The sequence below is a fragment of the Thermobia domestica genome, chromosome 11, assembly GCF_964235325.1.
Source record: "Thermobia domestica chromosome 11, izTheDome1.hap1.1, whole genome shotgun sequence".
Lineage (NCBI taxonomy): Eukaryota > Metazoa > Arthropoda > Insecta > Zygentoma > Lepismatidae > Thermobia > Thermobia domestica.
The window spans coordinates 10,274,327-10,293,655 of NC_137464.1; the positions used below are offsets into that span (position 1 = coordinate 10,274,327).

At 37.7% G+C, this 19,329-nt stretch overlaps 1 protein-coding gene across 3 annotated transcripts in view; it reads left to right on the forward strand.

Annotated features, from left to right (window-relative positions):
* Positions 1 to 10,230, forward strand: part of LOC145663870 (uncharacterized) — a 37,045-nt gene extending 26,815 nt beyond the window's left edge. For 2 of the 3 annotated variants that reach the window (XM_081730004.1, XM_081730003.1), the window contains 2 exons: positions 5,897 to 6,017; positions 9,871 to 10,230. In XM_081730004.1, the coding sequence (XP_081586130.1) occupies positions 5,897 to 6,017; positions 9,871 to 10,002 (253 nt within the window). In that variant the 3' untranslated portion in view covers positions 10,003 to 10,230. The remainder of the gene's footprint in view (positions 1 to 5,896; positions 6,018 to 9,870) is intronic. The other variant, XM_081730002.1, reaches the window with a different exon arrangement.
* Positions 10,231 to 19,329: the final 9,099 nt, after the last annotated feature.

Below are 19,329 nucleotides of genomic sequence, written 5' to 3' on the forward strand. Positions count from 1 at the left end.
GATTCTGGTATTGTCAATACAAGTAATTTGTATATGATAGGAAAACTATTCAAATTTATCAAATGGAATTATGATAATTAACTTGTAATGTAAAATCTTATTACAAACTTGAATTTTAATTAAAGAATCGTAATTTGGTTTAAAATGCCGTTTGTATTAATATTACATATCAGCATTATGTAATTTTGCAGACATTCAAAATTTAAAAAGATATTTCAATGTCCATGTAGTAAATTCATTTTTTTAACTAATCACCTTTACAGCAAAAGTTCGATGGAATAAGTATGTCATTTTTTTTTAAATGCAAATGTTTTAATCAGATGTTGTTACCTGTTGCTATTTTTCTTATATAAATTAAAAATTCTATCAATGTTATCCAAATTCAGTGTTATCTTTTCTATTCAATCAAGTTCAGATTACCTCTAATCTCAATTTAGGCAGAACAACAAAGCTTTGAGTATTGCTACATAGGGATCTAGCTGAACTGACGTTCACTTAAAACATTATTTTTTTTATAAGTAACTTGGCAATATTCTTCGTTAATTAATTTCTAATAATTTTTCTGGCTACCCATTTTCCTTTTTGTATAAATTATACAGCACAATGAAAGCCAGTGCAGCTATTCCCTGAAAGTCAAAATTAGAGAAACATTTTCCTTTTTCAGCTATGCAGCATGTGTAATATGAGAGAAGATCGGGAGCAAAGCATTTTCTTTGGCGCTCGCATTTTTTTTTTTAATTCCACTTTTAAGACTTACCTTTCTCCAAAGCCCTGGAATCCGTTCGGAGAGGGGTTGGTCTAGGAGTGAAGTAGGAGGGGAGGTCATATTCAGGCGGCCCAGCGGACGAATCCTCGGATCTGTACCGTTTTCAGCTGAACCGAGGTTCGACTCCAGTCGGACTCAAACTTCGGTAAAGCTAATCGTGAAATATTCATATTTGTTCGAAATTTTAAGTAATATAGTCCGATAGTTATACAAGTACATGAGCTTCGAGGTCCAAATAGAAAAGAAATTAAATCTATCCGTTTAACATCCCACGAATATGTCCTTTAGGCTAAGGGAGACGGATGATTAAGGTAAGTGAATTATGATGGAATATTTGGTGGAATGAGAATGTGGGAGAAAACGAGAGAACCCGAGAAAACCCACAGACATGATGTTATCCCAGAAATTTAGTTGGCCACGGATCGAACGAGGGACTCCACACATCAGAGGTAAATGCTCTACTACTGAGCCACTCTGCCCCCTTTAATTAGAAATATCCGTACTCGAAGTGGATTTTAATCGTAGTTCTCACTGTGAAAACCTCAGACATTTTTGCTACAGCTACTGGCAAGATTATATGGAGTACATATTTTTTAAAAAATTGATTTTTTAAAATTGTTTGTTTCTTAAAGTTTTCCATTCTGTGGCTGTGCTCTTTAGGCTAAAGTTAAGTTGAGTTGAATTGATTTTGAGTTTAACGTACCTTTCAGCAGCGAGGGAATCGAACCCGGGTCTCCCACGCCAAAGGTGTATACGCTATCTTGAGGCTAAAGAAGACGATCACAATTGAATGATGAAGAGAAGACCTAATAAAAGGACAATACTGTTGCAAGTAATATACATACCATGAGTGGAATGTGAACTCCTTACATGCAGGTCTTGTGATCACAAACTTAATGACTTACATTGTTTAACACGTCCATCCCGACGTGCGCCACTGGTGGCGTACTTTCTACAATATAAGATAATGAAAGGAACGCAGTTAGAAGAGATCGTTGGGAACTTATAGCCAAAAATATCAGAATAAAGATCGTGTGCCGCTGGTGGCGCACGTCGAGGATTAACCCTTTGGGGATCCTATGGTACAATTTGTACCATATGCACTTTTCATGGTACATTGCGTTATTTCTCTTCTATTTGAGCTTTTTCGTCCGGTTGTTTTTTGTTTTCCAAGTCCAGAGGCCTTGTAGAAGACATTACGTATGGTTTCAGACCGTCCTGCGTCCAGGAATAGGAGGTGATGACGTCATAAGTCAAAAATTTCTCTTCTCATTTTCTAAGCCTATGTTCAATATTTTTTGGCGGGCTTATTTTTCTACGTAGAAGATTGAAATTTTGCACAAACATTCAGTCCACCGAATAGTATTTACCAGATTTTTTGTTCCGATGTCAGTGCTAAAACAGAGGGGAACCAGAGGGGCGAAGGGGTAAAAACAGGGATTTTTTACCCCCAAAATCCCCTTTTTGGTCATTTTCCCGCCTTACATACATGATAGGACCACGTGAGTCATACCGTCTGAAAGGCAGTTCCATTCTGAAGAGAATGACGGTCGAATTATTATTCTAGGGTAATTAGGGCCGTCTCAGTGAATTTTTATCCAAATATACTTCTGTATAGGGTAAAAGTGGGGCAAAGTAGGGAAATTTTTTCTGGCGAGCCTATTTTTTCACGTAGAAAATTGAAATTTTTGCACAAACATTCAGTCCACCGAGTAGTATTTACCAGAAGTTTTTTTTTCGATTTCTGCGTAAAAACAGGGGGTTCCAGAGGGGCAAAGTTGAAAAACGGGAAATTTTGCCCCAAAAAATCCCTTTTTTGAGGAATTTTCCACCTTAGATACATGATGGAGACATGTGAATGGTACCGCCTGAAAGACAGTTCTATTCTGAAGAGAATGATTGGCGGATTATAGTCCTAGGGTAATTATGGATGTCTCAAATTTTTTTTTCCCCTCAGATTATAGTGTTTTATGGTACTTTGGGGCATTGTGGGAATTTTTGATAAAAATTCACCCACCCTTACTATTCAAGATAGAAACTTGAAATTTGGCACACACATTCAGTACACCAAGTACTATTTATCAGATTTTTTTAGATGGCTACGATCACACAGGGGGGGCCAGGGGGGGCCAAAGTTCGAGAAAAAAATTTTTCCTCCGAAATTTTCATTTTGACATTTTTTCTCCGCTTCTGGTATATGGTATGAGCATGCAAGTGGTACCATTTGAAAGCCAGCTCTATTCTGAAGAGAATGAGGTATGAACCATGATCCTAGGATAAATAGTGACGATACAGTAGCTGCTTGACTGAAAGTCTAAAAAATAGCCCAAAAAGCCAGGATCCGGAAAAATGGCATACACAACCGGTTGCGCACGTCGGGATTTTCGAAAATCATAGCTTCTTCATTACTGTCAGATGTTGGTCTGAACCTGTTAATCATACCCGCGATGTACGCTATGGTCATACCTAGGTATAGAAATATGATAATGATACTAAAGAAAATAATGTTTCGACCGGAATATTTTTTAAAAAAACTTTCGACAAGTCGATATGTCTTGAGGCTTTTCTCTAAGCTCATCGCAACATTCTTTCTAAATTTTAGAGATTACTTTAAAGAAAATGTAGTATATCAAAAATATAAGAAGTGAGGCAGCTAGTATCTACAAAAACCTATTCAGAAAAATAATAACGGTTTCTAATTCTTTTCTTACAGACCACAAATTTTCGTGCACAGTTTATGATATGATGATTGGTGGACCCTACACAAAAAGTCTTGAACCCAATTGAATTGGTCGTTGTTGAGAGGAGACATGTTTCATTATATTGAAATGACAGATAATCCTCTTTTAACAGAACCAATTCAATTATTATTTCATGTCATAGCATTTTACAAATACAATAGTGTGTTTGATTTCTTCATTCTCTTTAAACTATTCACTATAATTACAAAACTTTTTTCAAAAAAATCTTGTAATACGACTTCAAATACGTAATCTAATATTTTTAAAATGTTACAAACATCAAAGATCATTCTCACATTCTCATGTTTGCCAGTGTAATATATTATGGGTGGGGACACTTGATCGAAAAAGTGTAAAAAAAACTTTTTCAGGCAAACCGTCCTAAGTGATGTTTCTCTGGGTTCCTCATGCACACCAGGCAAATGCTGGGATAATACCTAACATACAGGACTCAGGCTGCTTCCTTCTTCCCCAATCTTTTCTCCTTTCTCGTTCCTCGGATAGTGTGATCGACAAAGGACGTCATCCCTCATACTTGAAACATGTCGAACCAACATGGCCATAAACCCAAAAAGCCCCTAAAAATCTAATTTCTAAATCCTCTAATGTACTATGAAAGTGTTACGAAACGTTGCAGTACAACCCCTGCGTTGGTGTGCAACCACAACCACAGCAATGAATCTATGGTTGCCTATAAACATGTACTTTGCCGTAATTAGCTCAACTTCGTTCAAGTTCTTCATAGTTTAGCTCCGAAGATTACCATCAGACCCTATATAGATAATTACGGCAAAGCACATATTTATAAGTAACCATAATTCTTTAATGTGATTATGGTTGCATATCAGCATAGGGTATGTAATCTGGTTGGATTGAGAACCTCCTCATATTTTTGAAATTTCTTAAAAATTCAAAAAAGTGGGAAAGAGGGTAGCGAAGAATCTTAATGATGATTGTACTATGATATTACTATCATTTCAGGGAGTGTACGTTCATATCGCGGAGTGTGATCACTTTCGGTACATGTATGACCTGGTTCATATTCTATTCATAGTACGTAGAACAATAGTTATATAAACCTGACTAGGAGTTCGTATCGCACTTGAATGGTAGATTCTGCCCTTGCAGTTACATGGGAGCGTAGAGCAAAGTCAGAAAGTACAATACTCTAAAACTAGCAAACTCCAGTTTCTGTTGCGGGCACAGTGGCTCGCTGGTAGCCAGTGGAAATTGCAGAGTGGTCTAGAATGGCCTTCGGCTTCGGATCATGAGGCAGAATCCATTGTGGCTTGAATTTCCTCTTTCGAGAATGGGTGTGTTTAACTGTACTGGATGGTTTTGTGTTCGTGTCCCCGTGACAATAGATTCATTAGAAAAGAGATTTAATGAATTACTAAAAAAAAGAGAGAGAGAGAGATGTCCCGATTGAGGTGATTTTTCTTACAAAAAAGAAGTGGTAGGGCGCAAACCTCTGGTGCGAGAGAAACTGATTCGATCCCGGGCCAGGCTAGTTTATAGCAAACAATATTGCGTCCTTGTTTTTTCTCGAGGTTCTTAGTGGTGGATCTAGAAATTAAAACCTTCGGGGGGCAAGCCACAATTCAGACTATGATAGGTATATCATGAGTTTACTATAAACTTTCAAACATATATATAAATATAACTTCAGTTTTGTTTGTCACTCAAAAAACTGGGGCCTAGGCTCTCAAACTCCGGGGCTAGATTCGCCACTGGGATTTTCCTGTTTTCTCTCACATTCTCATTTCACCAATTCTTTCATAATCACTTTAATTAACTATCCGTCTTTCTTAGATTAGAGGGCGTATACGTGAGATGTAAAACTAAAAATTTCATTTCATTTCATGTCGTTTCTCTTATTTTTCTGACTCAGCCGCTATTGATAATCCTTTAAAATAGAGGAAGGACTTCTCATTTTGTACTATAATACTCTTAATGTATATCAAACTCTTCATATTTCTTTTTGTATATTTTTCTTTAAACTTTGGTATACCCTCGTATGTTGCCAAATGTAAAGCCGGCAATACATTGATTAGAGGCTGGGCAGTCAGGCAGAGGCAAGAGAGGATGCAGAGGGAGAGTCCTGAGTGCATTGACCGTGAGTCTTAATCACAACGTTTCAGAGGCTTTAGCCTAACTCGTGCTCGACTGAATATCCAGTACGAGACTTTGTTCTATTGTTCACAGCACTGAACTGTTCACCTCGACTGCCCTCTCCTCTTATCAATGTGCGGCCGCCTTAAATTAGAAAGTAAAGAATAAAGTCAAGCAAAGAATCCTTTTCCCTAATATTTTCAAGTGGCAACAGATTGTTATGCATATTTGTTTAAATTTTGTGTCTGTTAAAATAATATGTTATCTTTCATTGTAGTACCGCAAGCTTTCCCAAGTGCACGCCCTGCAGCAGTGGAAGTGGAATTTGCCCTGAAGACCCCTCTGAATGCACATACGGCGTCGTTAAGGACTATTGCGACAGGACGGTGTGCGCAAAGGTAAATCGTGTAGTAGTTCAGTAATTGATTTTTTTTAGACTAACAAAATAGCTACAATACAGAAAATTACTCTAATGTTAGGTCGGAAATGTGTTACCGTGTTTACACTCGTAATAGTCGCACTTTTGTACCAATTTTTTAATGCGAAAATCCAACTGCGATTATTACACGAGAAAAGCTGCCATTCAATTATAGCTACGATCAAAACAAATTCGAATTTTGATACATACAGCATTGTCTCAACATAAAGAGTAAAATAATAGCCTACATACGGTAATATATTGACTTGTCAAAAAATAAACTCATAACTTCCCGATTCGTGGGAGACAAAAGTGTCTTCTTGGCATTGGAACAAAAGAACGGTATATTTACATAATCTGGAAACACATGAATAACAACTATGTAACACCACAAAGAAGAAACACGTACGCATAAGAAGTGCCAGAGCTCTTCATACGTACGAAACGCACTCTTCACTCACATCCAAAGTTTCACTTTATGTCATTTCTGCACAGCGGTGAAAATCTGTCTTCAACATTGGAGGAGACGGGTAAGACTGTTCGTTTTTTATTATTTTTTTAGCGATGTTCAAAATATTGATCTTTATGAAGTTGAAAAACAATGCTGTGGAGGATCAGGGGAGCAGAGTTGTTTTCAACATTGTTACGCGAGCAGATTTGAGACTTATTCTGGGGGACATCAATTTCATCTGTTCCCTTCGTGACAGTCAGACACAAATCATCACATTTCTCCCCCAAAAACACATTTCAAATCGGATTATTGGGGAGGGGACAGTCCCCGCAGTTCCAAGTTTAGAGGGTACATGTCCCCCTCATTCCCCCGGGATTTGCGCCAGTGTATCTGCGTCTGATGAATCTGGTTAACTGTTCCACAGGGTATCATCTTCACTTCCGTCCAAAGCGTTTGATATGCCGGTCTTTTTAAAGCTTCTATCTGACACGGTGTCAGATTTTATCGAAGACCAACTTTGTACTATCCACTTGCATAGAAGTTCTTTTGCTCGGACTCCTGCAAGAGAAGCAATTTCGAAGAAAGTCTCATTCCCAAAGACAAAAATTCCGTAGATTGCGACTTTTATGCGGAGAAAATTTTTTTGGCGCATGTTTTTACTTGAAAGTTATGGTGCGACTATTATGCGAGGGCGACTATTATGTGAGTAAACAAGTTACATTATTTAAATTTTTAATCTAGAATGATTAAAGAAGTGATGGAAGCAGGGAAACTATCGTTACTATTAACAGACTAAAAGAATAACCATCTACTTCATGCGATTTGCTAATAGTTTCATTGCTAATTCGAGGTTCCCCAAAACAACTTTGTCCAGGTCCAGTTACCTTCCTTGAAGCCAAAACTAAGGAGTAATTTATGAAAATTTTATTGAAATCATAAGGGTAATAGCAAGAATATTTGAAAACATTCAGCTGTTGTCTTGTACAACATGTGATTCATCCGACTCTTCTTTCACGTAGGAGGTTAAGAGGGAACTATATATCAGAAAACAAAATTAAAATCACATCTACTCCGAATACCAATTACAACGAAGCAGAAAATAAATCAAAACCTAAATAAATTTTGCTGCGCATAAGACGAGTTACTTTTTTTTTGTTTTAAGCTGGGCCTTAAAATTACAGGTTTGTCAGAGGAAAAGAGTACAAATTTTTGTAAATTCCTTCAGTAAGTAACTCTGTAATTAGTTTTCAAAATAAACATAAAAACACTATGAGAAGAATCTTTCCAATTATGAATCTTTACAAAACCTATAATGATTTGTTTGTTACTTTTATCTCTGGTGGGTGAGATCCCTGAACTTTATGGTGGACAAACACCATGAGGATGGATGTTCTCGTAGTTCTCTCGCTTCTGTTATGTCCATTCTCTAATATCAATAAGAACTTTAGCCTTCAACGATACAAAATGTGTTCAATGCTTTTAGTCTTTGTCCTTTTCTTCATTAGTAAGACTAAAAGCATTGAGCGCTGTTTAATGTTAAGGTTTCTATTATGCCCATTCCGTATTATCCATAAAAGCTTTATCCTTCAATCTTAATAAAAGAACCCAATGCTTTTAGCTAATGGAAAAATGGGACTAACACAAGACTAAAAGCATTGGGCTCTTTTATTAAGATTGAAGGATAAAACTTTTATGGATAATAGGGAATGGTCTTAATAGAAACCTTAATACTAAATTGCGCCCAATGCTTTTAGTCTTACTAATGGAAAATGGGACTAACAAAAGGCTAAAAACATAGGTCGCGGTTTAATGTTTAGGTTTCTATTATGACCATTCCGTATTATCCATAAAAGCTCTATCCTTCAATCTTAATAAGAGAGCCCAATACTTTTAGTCTTGTGTTAGTCCCATTTTTCCATTAGTAAGACTAAAAGCATTGGGCGCAATTTAGTATTGAGGTTTCTATTATGACCATTCTCTATTATCCATAAAAGTTTTATCCTTCAACCTTAATAAAAGAGCCCAATGCTTTTAGTCTTGTGTTAGTTCCATTTTTCCATTAGTAAGACTAAAAGCATTGGGCGCAATTTAGTATTGAGGTTTCTATTATGACCATTCCCTATTATCCATAAAAGTTTTATCCTTCAACCTTAATAAAGGAGCCCAATGCTTTTAGTCTTGTGTTAGTCCCATTTTTCCATTAGTAAGATTAAAAGCATTGGACCCGATTTAGTATTGAGGTTTCTATTATGACCATTCCCTAATGTCCATAAAAACTTTAGCCTTCAATCTTAATAAAAGAGCCCAATGCTTTTAGTCTTGTGTTAGTCCCATTTTTCCATTACTAAGACTAAAAGCACTGGGCACGATTTATTATTGAGGTTTCTATTATGACCATTCCCTAATATCCATAAAATTGTAGCCTTCAACCCTAATAAAAGAGCCCAATGCTTTTAGTCTTGTGTTAGTCCTATTTTTCCATTAGTAAGATTAAAAGCATTGGGCGCGATTTAGTATTGAATGACCATTCCCTAATGTCCATAAAAATTTTAGCCTTCAATCTTAATAAAAGAGCCCAATGCTTTTAGTCTTGTTTAGTTCCATTTTTCCATTACTAAGACTAAAAGCACTGGGCACGATTTATTATTGAGGTTTCTATTATGACCATTCCCTAATATCCATAAAATTGTAGCCTTCAACCCTAATAAAAGAGCCCAATGCTTTTAGTCTTGTGTTAGTCCTATTTTTCCATTAGTAAGATTAAAAGCATTGGGCGCGATTTAGTATTGAATGACCATTCCCTAATGTCCATAAAAATTTTAGCCTTCAATCTTAATAAAAGAGCCCAATGCTTTTAGTCTTGTTTAGTTCCATTTTTCCATTACTAAGACTAAAAGCACTGGGCACGATTTATTATTGAGGTTTCTATTATGACCATTCCCTAATATCCATAAAATTGTAGCCTTCAACCCTAATAAAAGAGCCCAATGCTTTTAGTCTTGTGTTAGTCCTATTTTTCCATTAGTAAGATTAAAAGCATTGGGCGCGATTTAGTATTGAATGACCATTCCCTAATGTCCATAAAAACTTTAGCCTTCAATCTTAATAAAAGAGCCCAATGTTTTTAGTCTTAGCCTCATTTTTCATTTTATAGCACAAAATAATCACTTTCTCCTATTAAGTGCATTTCATAAAAGCGGTGTTTCTATATGTTTTTCAACTTACACGATGAACTTTAGTTTGAGTGAAGTTTATCTCCAACTAGGCTAATTAGATACAAGTAAATTACTTTCTCCTTTTGAGTGCACTTATAAAGTATTATCTCTAACTTATTAAATATAAATATCGATACATTGCTTACTGTAATTTTGTGTATTTTCAGGGCCCAGGTGAGAATTGTGGTGGTCGTTGGAATGTTCGTGGCGTCTGTGGTGATGGTATGTATTGTTCCTGCGGCAAATGCAATGGTTGCGCCATTTCAACTCTCGAGTGCTACTCCGCTGACTGTTCCTAGACGACGACGACGATGTTCCTGCATTTTCTTCCACACCAACAGAGTTTGTTTTATGCTCCTCTTTGCTCTACAGTGGCTGTTCCCACACATAAAAGGATTATCTGCCATCGATCTCTTGACAGTCATTGCTTTGTTCATTTCGACACAATCATGACTCTAATATCCCAGTGATTCAACACTTTTCTGTTATTTATTTAGTTTCGAAATAAACTTGATTTTTCAGAAGCATCCAAATCGTGGATTTATTTCTTATGATTAAATATATAATCTAACATTAAAATACCTCGAGCATGAACGCCACTGATATCACTGCTAATCCAAGATTTTTTTGTTGGAGGTAATACAAACGTCAAATATACATATACAGTAAACCCCCGATTTAACGAACTAGAATCAAAGGATTTGGGATTTAAGGGACATAGTTTGACTGATATAGCAAATGTAGTTGAAAGACAGAAACTGTTAAGAGGCCTCATCCAAGCTAAATTAAAATACCGCTAATTTTACAGTAATTATGTGATATCTTCAAATAGATAAAGAGTAATCGAAAAATGGAACAAGAGCGTCCTAGGCACATGAGATACCATTACCAAGACTCACTTATTTGCTTTGGATTTCAAGTCATTTTGAAAATCGGCATTTATTTTCGCGTTTCTAAATTGCCGCAAACGGAAAGTCACTACGTGACTTGTGATAACTGTACCTCACGCAAAATAATATTGTCTAGAGCGCTCTTGTTCCACATTTCAATTATTTTTTTTATCTATTTGAAGATATCACATAATTGCTGTAAAATTAGCGGTATTTTAATTTCGCCGGGCCAATTTTTTAAAAACCGCGATGGTGATGACGAGGAAGAAGAATAGTCATATCTTTCCTAAAATGACAGAAGTAAGAGGCCACGTGGACAACATCATTGCATACGTTAAGGAATCTCCGGATCTGTTGATTTTTTTTCAAACTTAGTAAGGACCTTCATGTTATTAACATAGTAGGGTATAATACACATGAAATGTTTTATATCTAGTTTATACAGCACAATTTCAAATGTAATATCCTATTTTAAATATTGTTCATAACACAATTCGCGATTTCATGCGCTTCAGATTTTAGAAACACACTTTTGTCCAAATTAGTCCGTTAAATGTAGGTTTACTGTATAATATTAGGAAAGATTATAAATTTAAACACAAACAAACTATTTGCTGAGCAAAACTATTTATTCACATTAAAAAACTACATACGTGTTACAGTTTCGCCAAAACTTTGGCTTCATTAGACACTAGGCTATAAGCAAATAGTTTGTTTGTGTTTAAGTATATACAAAGCAAAGCTTCTACTTATGGAAAAATATAAAGTAAGATTACTTCATTTCATAGGAATGTCTTGTAGCTAAAGGGTTAACAATCTGTTCTTTCATGTGGGAGTCCGTATTGAAACCCCTGTGAGAATACATATAGCGAAGATTCCACAATAAGCGTACATTTTTGTCTTAATTGACATCATTGCTACGATGCGTATCCAGAAAGTAAGTTCCGATGGATTAAAATAGAAGACGAATATCAAAAATTTAAAAAAATCATTTTATAACTCTAGCTAGTGATTCATAATCTACTTTTTAACACGTACCTATGCACTCTATGTTGATACACTTGTCCTAACGCGGGAACATCTATTTTATGCGTGAGTGAAAGAATTGTACCACCAAGGACTTGAACCAGGATGCCAGAATCGTTTTCAATTTAGCTGTGCTGTCAAAACATTGCTTGGCCAGAAATCCTTTTCAGCTGGAGAAGCAGGTGGAACTCGTTGGGTAGTAGTGGGGATGGTGAAAGATATTCCAACTACATTGCTGCAGAGTAGAATGGGTGAGCCTGGCTGTATGCGGACGTGCGTTATCATGCAATAACGTTATTCCTCTGCTTAAGATTCTACGTTTCTTGTTCTCCCGGCGGGTCTTTGACGCCGACAGTTTATTACTGTAGAGAAATCTGACTACCGCTTATACCTCGCACTCAATGGGAGACTGTGTGCGTAGGTATGTTTACTGTACCACAGTTTTCTCAGCACTGACTCCGTTCAAATGCTCTCACGCCAGGTTATAGTCACTTGTTCCTCCTGCAATACTGCGCGAGTGCGTAAACCTCTGGTCACTTGTGCCATCTTGGAGCATTTTCGAAATTTAATGTCTGGATGTGCCTCGTTCAAAGGGACGTCAGACCTTTACTAGACTGTTTCATTGTTTGAGTGTTCTGTCTGAAGACGGATTCTACCCATTTATCCAAACTAATTAGTGAGACAACTAGCCAGTGGAGCAGTCATTTCGAAATGACTAACGGATGACGTAGAAGCTGACGGAGCAAGGAAAGAGAGAACACAATGAGCAAAGGAATGGAAGAGAGATGTTTTGCCCGTGTACGCGTAGCCATGTATCTTTCTCGATGCCAGGTACCTATCTTCTCCTTCTCCTCTCCAAATGGTTTAGTGAGAAGGAGAGCAGTGAGCTGTGACGTCGTAGAGCTTCCAGTTGGAGATGACTGAAGAAGAGCATGGATACTGTTGTTAGTTTAAGCAAGCATTGCATAGCGGAAATAAACTGAAAATTAGGATTAGAGATAACTGTCTAATTATGGTTTGAATATACAGATATTCTCATGTACATGTCAAGTAATATTCCTTCAACACAAAGATACTCTAGTATCTTATATTACCATACTTTCATACTAAGTATTTTATCGCCAAGAAGTATAATCTCTTGTTTTTCCGTTGTTTTTAAAATTATAAAACAACACCAACAGCGGATATGCAGTGAGACATCCCTAATATTTTCATATTCTATCTCTAATTGGTGGATATGCCTCCTATATTTGACATATGCAGGGTGATTATAATTTAAGGTTCCGCTTTTAAAATATAGGGACGCGGTGGCTCAGTGGTAGAGCGTTCACGTTTAGTGCTTGGGGTCCCGGGTTTCTATTCCAGACCCCGCCAATGAACTTTGTGATGGACAAACACCGTGTGCTTGGGTTTTTTAGGGGTTCTCCCGTTTCCCCCACTTTCTTCATTCCACCATTTCATTTATTACTCAGGGGTCGCGGTGGCTCCGTGGCAGAGCGTTCACCTCCGGTGCTTGGGGTCCCTGATTCGATCTCAGGTCGTGCCGAGTGGACTTTGTGGTGGAGAAACACCGTGCTCGTGAGTTTTCTCGGGGTTCTCCCGTTTCCTCCCACTTTCTTCATTCTACCATTTCATTCATTTCTCATAATTACCGTCTCCTTTAGCCTAACCAGCATAATCGTGGGACCTAAAACTGAAAGATTTCATTACATTTTTTCATTCATTACTTATCAGCGTCTCCTTTAGATAACCGTGGGACATAAAACTCAAAGATTTCATTTCATTTTTTTCCACTTTCAAAATGCTGTAAAACAAAAAAAAAACACTGGTCAGAATTACTTCAAATTTGAGTTCAGCTGATTTTGAGTTTAACGTCCCTTTCAGCAGCGAGGCTATATGAAACGGGACCTACTGATTAACGTAAAATCCGAACCACATGAACTCCCGGCGGGAATCGAACCCGGGTCTCCCACGCCAAAGGCGCGGACGCTAAGCGCTTAGCCACGAAGGAGCTCGACTTCAAATTTGAACTGAATATACTTGAAGAAGGGGGGAAACGGTACGACATAAGAAAAAAAATAAAAAGCGAATCGTTATGTGATTTTTATGCAGTTTTTGGTCGAAGGATAATTAAAAACCGAATCATTATGTGCTTTCTATGCGGTTTTTGGCCCAAGGACAATTCAAAACCGAATCATTGCGTGCTTTTTATGCGGTTTTTGGCCTAAGGATTTTTAAAAACTGATTTTTTTCCATGTGAGGTATTACGACCTTGCCGTGGTGGATGAATTTCCACAAACAGTGCCACAACTGTCGAATGATTTGGAAATCCTTTTTCCCGTCACAAAACGGAAATAATCATACACATTGAACAGTACAGTTGGATTAATGTACAACTTGTGCCAAAGCCGTCGCACTTCAATTCAAAATGTCACTTGTAGCCGAATCCACTTTCGTTATGCTACTTACAGCACCATCTATTGATACACTTTGGAACTTATTCCATACAATTCCCCCTCCTTCTTCAAATATATTCAGTTCAAATCTCAAGTCATTCTGACCAGTGATTCTTTTTTCTTTTTTTTTTTTTACAGCATTTTAAAAGTGGGCTTTTAATTATGATCATCCTATATACAGGGGTTAAAGTGAGGGGAAACGCGAAAGAACATCGTCCCCCCACTTCCAAAAAATATTTGTGGCGTTCCCCGCTTACTAAAAAAAAAATGCAATGGGAAAAGATAGGCACAGGAGGACAGCATGACGTCAAGCGTACTCTTACCTTTTCAGATCCATTTTAACCCCTGCCTGTATATATATCTCGAATATGATAAAACTACTCGCTTCTAGTAACATTTCTTTTTAGGAAGATGATTCTACTGAACAGTTGAGTTTATAGCCACTTTTTGGATTCTACTGAGACTTTTTCAAGAAGCACAAAACTCCCTGCAAATAAACCAAACTTGAATTAGTAAATCACCATTTAGTTCACACACAAGGACTTGGTCTCGCTAAAACTTTTTTTTGGTAAAAATTATACATTTTTTTTACAAAGTTTTAGTTCCTTACTAGTGCGGAATGTTTCAATTATTTTTTCGCCCTTTTCCTCTTTACTAAAACTACTAAGTATTTTGTTTCTTCCATCTTCTTGTGGAGCACTGGACATATGGTGCTCACTGTGATGTCTTTGTTGTTTAAGGCTTTAGACTGAGAACTACACGCTATATGACCTCATAGAATCTATCCCTTGCTTGTTAAAAGTTCTTGATTGCCTGAAATCGTCTAATCATTTTAGCTCACTCACTTCAAACTGTCACAGAATGTAGGCTATAAGCATGTGAAGAAGTTTGGCCATATCCTGCAAGTTATACAATTCATCAAAGCTTTAAAGTAAGATGGGTTGCATATTTCTCAGGTGTATTTACAAACTCCGTTACCATAGAAATTAGCCTACATGTGTGTCATAGGATATTTCATTAGGCACTTTTTTTCGATCAACTGAATAGATCACTCCATCTATTAAATCAATTCCTAAATTTTCGTCCTCAACATTCTGAGCAAAGTTGATGGCGATGCATCAAACAGAGATTTGTTTCTCCTGGACAAGCGCATAGACAGATTTAATATATAAAGGAGTTTGTTGGAAAACCAAACTCTTTGAAAATGGCTTAGAATCTGCTACTTCCGATAGTTTGATCACCTGCACAAGCAAACTCAATTACTAACTTTTGACCTTTCTAAGTTTTCTTTTGACCTAACCTTTTAAGATATCGTTTCAAGAGGGAGTGGAAAAGTTTCTATATTGTAATATCCTACGTGCTATGGTACAAACAATGCTGTACGCTTGTGTTTACAAACACCACCACATGGTTTCACATCAGAGTACTACGCACCACGTAGATTTACTACATGGCTTTCTGTCGGGGCATGGCATGGGAACGGTACACTACTTGTGAATTAACCTTAAGTTTTCCGGGGACCGCGGTGGCTCAGTGGTAGAGCGTTCACCTCTGGTGCTAGGGGTCTCGGGTTCAAACCCTGCTCCCGCCAAGTGAACTTTGTGGTGGACAAACACCGTGTGCGTGGGTTTTCTCGGGGTTCTCCCGTTTCCTCCCACTTTCTTCATTCCACCATTTCATTCATTACTCATCATCACCGTCTCCTTTAGCCTAACCGGCATAACCGTGGGACGTAAAACTTAAAGATTTCATTTCATTTTTAAGTTTTCCGGTTTCAACACTAATCACTACAGTAAAAAAAACGGTACTAGATAGCGAGAAGCAGGTTTCTGATCTGGAATCAGTATAGCAAGAACAGGTTTCACCTTCGGCTATACTTTTCTATTGTAACCGGAAATGGTCTGCTAGTACTTCCGGCTTGCATATTGATTCCCATAGAGCGAAATCGGGTAATAGGAGGCCATAAGCGATTTTTTAAATATGGACTCAATATCCGAACAATACGTTATATTTTAGCGTTGTTCTTCTATATTGAAACCAGAAGTAGTAAGAAATTATATAACTTTGATTCATACACAGTAATAATTGTAACGATAGTGAAAAATTATTTTTACATGGTTCAGCGTCCATTTCTTACATTGCTTCTTTATTGAAGCCGGAAGTTATAGAACTCTTTCAGGATTGAATTCGCATGGTTTGGGTTAGCGGAAGACCGTGGAGCATGGAAGCTTCTCAGCTGCTGCAAGTGACCTGCCAGTAAGGTAGAGACCTGCACGGGCCGAATTTTTCGGCCCGAGCACAATGCAACCCGAATGTACCTAGGCCCGGTCCAGATCGGGCCCGAAAAGTTTTGGAGATTTTCGACCCGAGCCCGGCCCGGCGCGATGAGTTTTAAAAGTTTTTGGCCCGACCCCGGCCCGATAATTTTTAAAAAAAAATTAGCTCAAGCCCCAATCTTTCTCAAAATTTAGTATTAAACTTGACCTAACCCTCAAAAACATTTTCTAAACTCTGGTTCCCAATCTGACGCTTGCCTCCCGAATGGTACCATTGCCTCCTAGAACTTTGCCTATCATCGAGAGAACAAAAACTCCATTTCCTGTAACAAAAATCTAACTTAATTGATTTTTAGCATAAAGTGAAGATGGCAATATTGTTTAGCGTCAGGCGAAACTTTCCCACCCCTTTTTGTCATGTTTTGGGTTCAGTGAAGTTCAAGGTCAGAGCTTAATTTACCGCGCAATGCCTGCAATCCTCTATACTGAAAGTGGAGCCGTTAAGCAACACAAACTGTAAATAGCTATTGCATTCTTTGTAACATTTTTCACGGGCACACTTCTTCAACGTTTGGCTTTTTTCCAATTTCGTTTAAGGAAAGTCAATAATTATTAAAGACTTGCAATTAATCATCCCCAGCGCGGCCCGACTTGAACAGAAATGAGTGTCGGCCCCGCTTCGGGCCGAATCCAGCCCGTGCAGGTCTCTACGGTAAGGGCAGAATACCTATGATGATGATGGAAGTCAATCATAGTTAAACAATGTTAAACGAATTTTATTTTTGTTCCACAATCACTTTCATTAGACGCTAAGATGGCTCCCAAGTAGAGCTTTTACTCTTGGTTCAATCCCCGACCACGTAAGTTTGTAGCGGACAACATCGTGTCCGCGGGTTTTATCGGGGTACTCCCGTCACCTCCCACGCTCTTTTTCCACCAATTCTTCCATCATCATTCGCTTGCCTGAATCATCAGTCTCCCTTAGCCTAAAGGGCACGTTACACTGAAAGATTTCATTTCATTAGGCCTAATCATCCGTTCCCTTCAGTCTATAGGACATAGACTTAAAAGGCCCAATCACTGCGAAATTAAAATATCGCTAATTTTACAGTAATTATGTGATATCTTCAAATAGATAAAAGATAATCGAAATGTGGAACAAGAGCTCGTTAGACAATATTATTTTACATGAGGTACCGTTATCACGAGTCACCTAGTAGCTTTCCGTTTGCAGCCATTTATAAACGCGAAAATAATCGCTGATTTTGTAAATGGCTGGAAATCGAAAGTAGATAAATGAGTCGTGATAACGGTATCTCATGTAAAATGATATTGTCTAACGAGCTCTTGTTCCACATTTCGATTATCTTTTATCTATTTGAAGATATCACATAATTACTGTAAAATTAGCGATATTTTAATTTCGCCTTGATGGGCCCTCTTAAGAGTCAGAAATAAAGTTAGAAATTTCATTTTTAATGCTATTTTATTATTATTGACATTTCCGAAATTGGACATTCAGGAGAGCATGGTGTCTCACTTACCTCTAGTGTGAGGTCCCTAGTTCGATCCCCAACTAAGTAAGTCTGTGATGGACAGCATCGTGTCCGTGGGTTTTCTCGGGGTACTCCCGTTTCCTCTCACATTCTCATTCTAATAATTCTTCAATCAATTTACTTCCCTTACCCATTCGTCTCCCTTAGCCTAAAGCGCATAATTATGGTAAGTTAAACTATATGATTTCATTTCATTTCATTTTCAATCCTTTTTTATATTATGACTAAGTGAAATTTCCTCTTACAATATATCCAGGTACTTATCTGAGAGTTCAGTGTTTCAAGAAATAACAATTTTACCTCTCGATCTCAACTCGGAAATATTGTTAAGCAAATCAAAAGAGAACTTATTCATTATGTTAAATTCGTTGTTATATCTCATCATTATTAGATTCATTTTGGTCCTGTGAGTATTACTTAAATTAATAAGTATTGATATAAGTTTATGAAATATTTCAGTTTAACGTCCCACGATTATGTCCGTTAGGCTAAGGGAGACGATGATTAAGGGAAGTGAATGATGTTGAAAGAGTCAGTGGAATGAGAAAGAAGGAGAAAAGGAAACGGGATTACCCGAGAATACCCACGGACGCAATGTTGTATCCACAATCTTCCTCGGCGGGGATCGAATCAGGGACCCCACGTGCCAGAGGTAAGCGCTCTATTACTGAACCACTCTGCCCTTCTCTTGATATTAAAAAAATGAAGTTTTTGAGTTTTATGTCCCACGATTATGCCGTGGAGGCTAAAGGAGACGGTGGAAGAACGTGGGAGGAAACGGGAAAACTCCGAGGTAACCCACTCACACGGTGTTTCTCCACAACAAAGTTCACTTGGTGGAAGCAGGATTTGAACCGGGGACCTCATGCACCAGAGGTGAATGCTTTACCACTGAGCCACCGCGACCCCTCTCTTGATTTAAGTCTACTGCTGATTGGGAGGAGGAAGTTTGAAACCTATTTGTGGGGTCTAAGCTCCCTCTAAAAGGGCTGACGACGCCATTGCTTATAACTAATTAAACCGACGTTTAGTCGTTAAGAAGGATGTTCCGCGACAGAAGTTTAGGTGACTGATCGGGTTAGCTAACTTTACGACATTATTTTTAGCTCATCTAACAAGCAGCATGAAACGTAGTTTATAAATTGTTCGCTAGAGGGCAAACTCTCACAAACATCCAGTTATTCGGAAAGTGTTAGCAATACCATCTGTTGTCGGACGGCGTTTCTTATTGAGATGTTCGATTGTTTATTTATTTTAAAATAGGATCACCTAAACCACTTCCTCATCTGTGTACCCATCTTTTGAGAAAATATATAGCAGTCTGGTACACTTTAGCAGAACAGTCTACCATGAAATAAAGAAATTTCATTGGTAAACTGAAGAAATAACCCATTTTACATTGTGAATAACAGGGGCAGATCC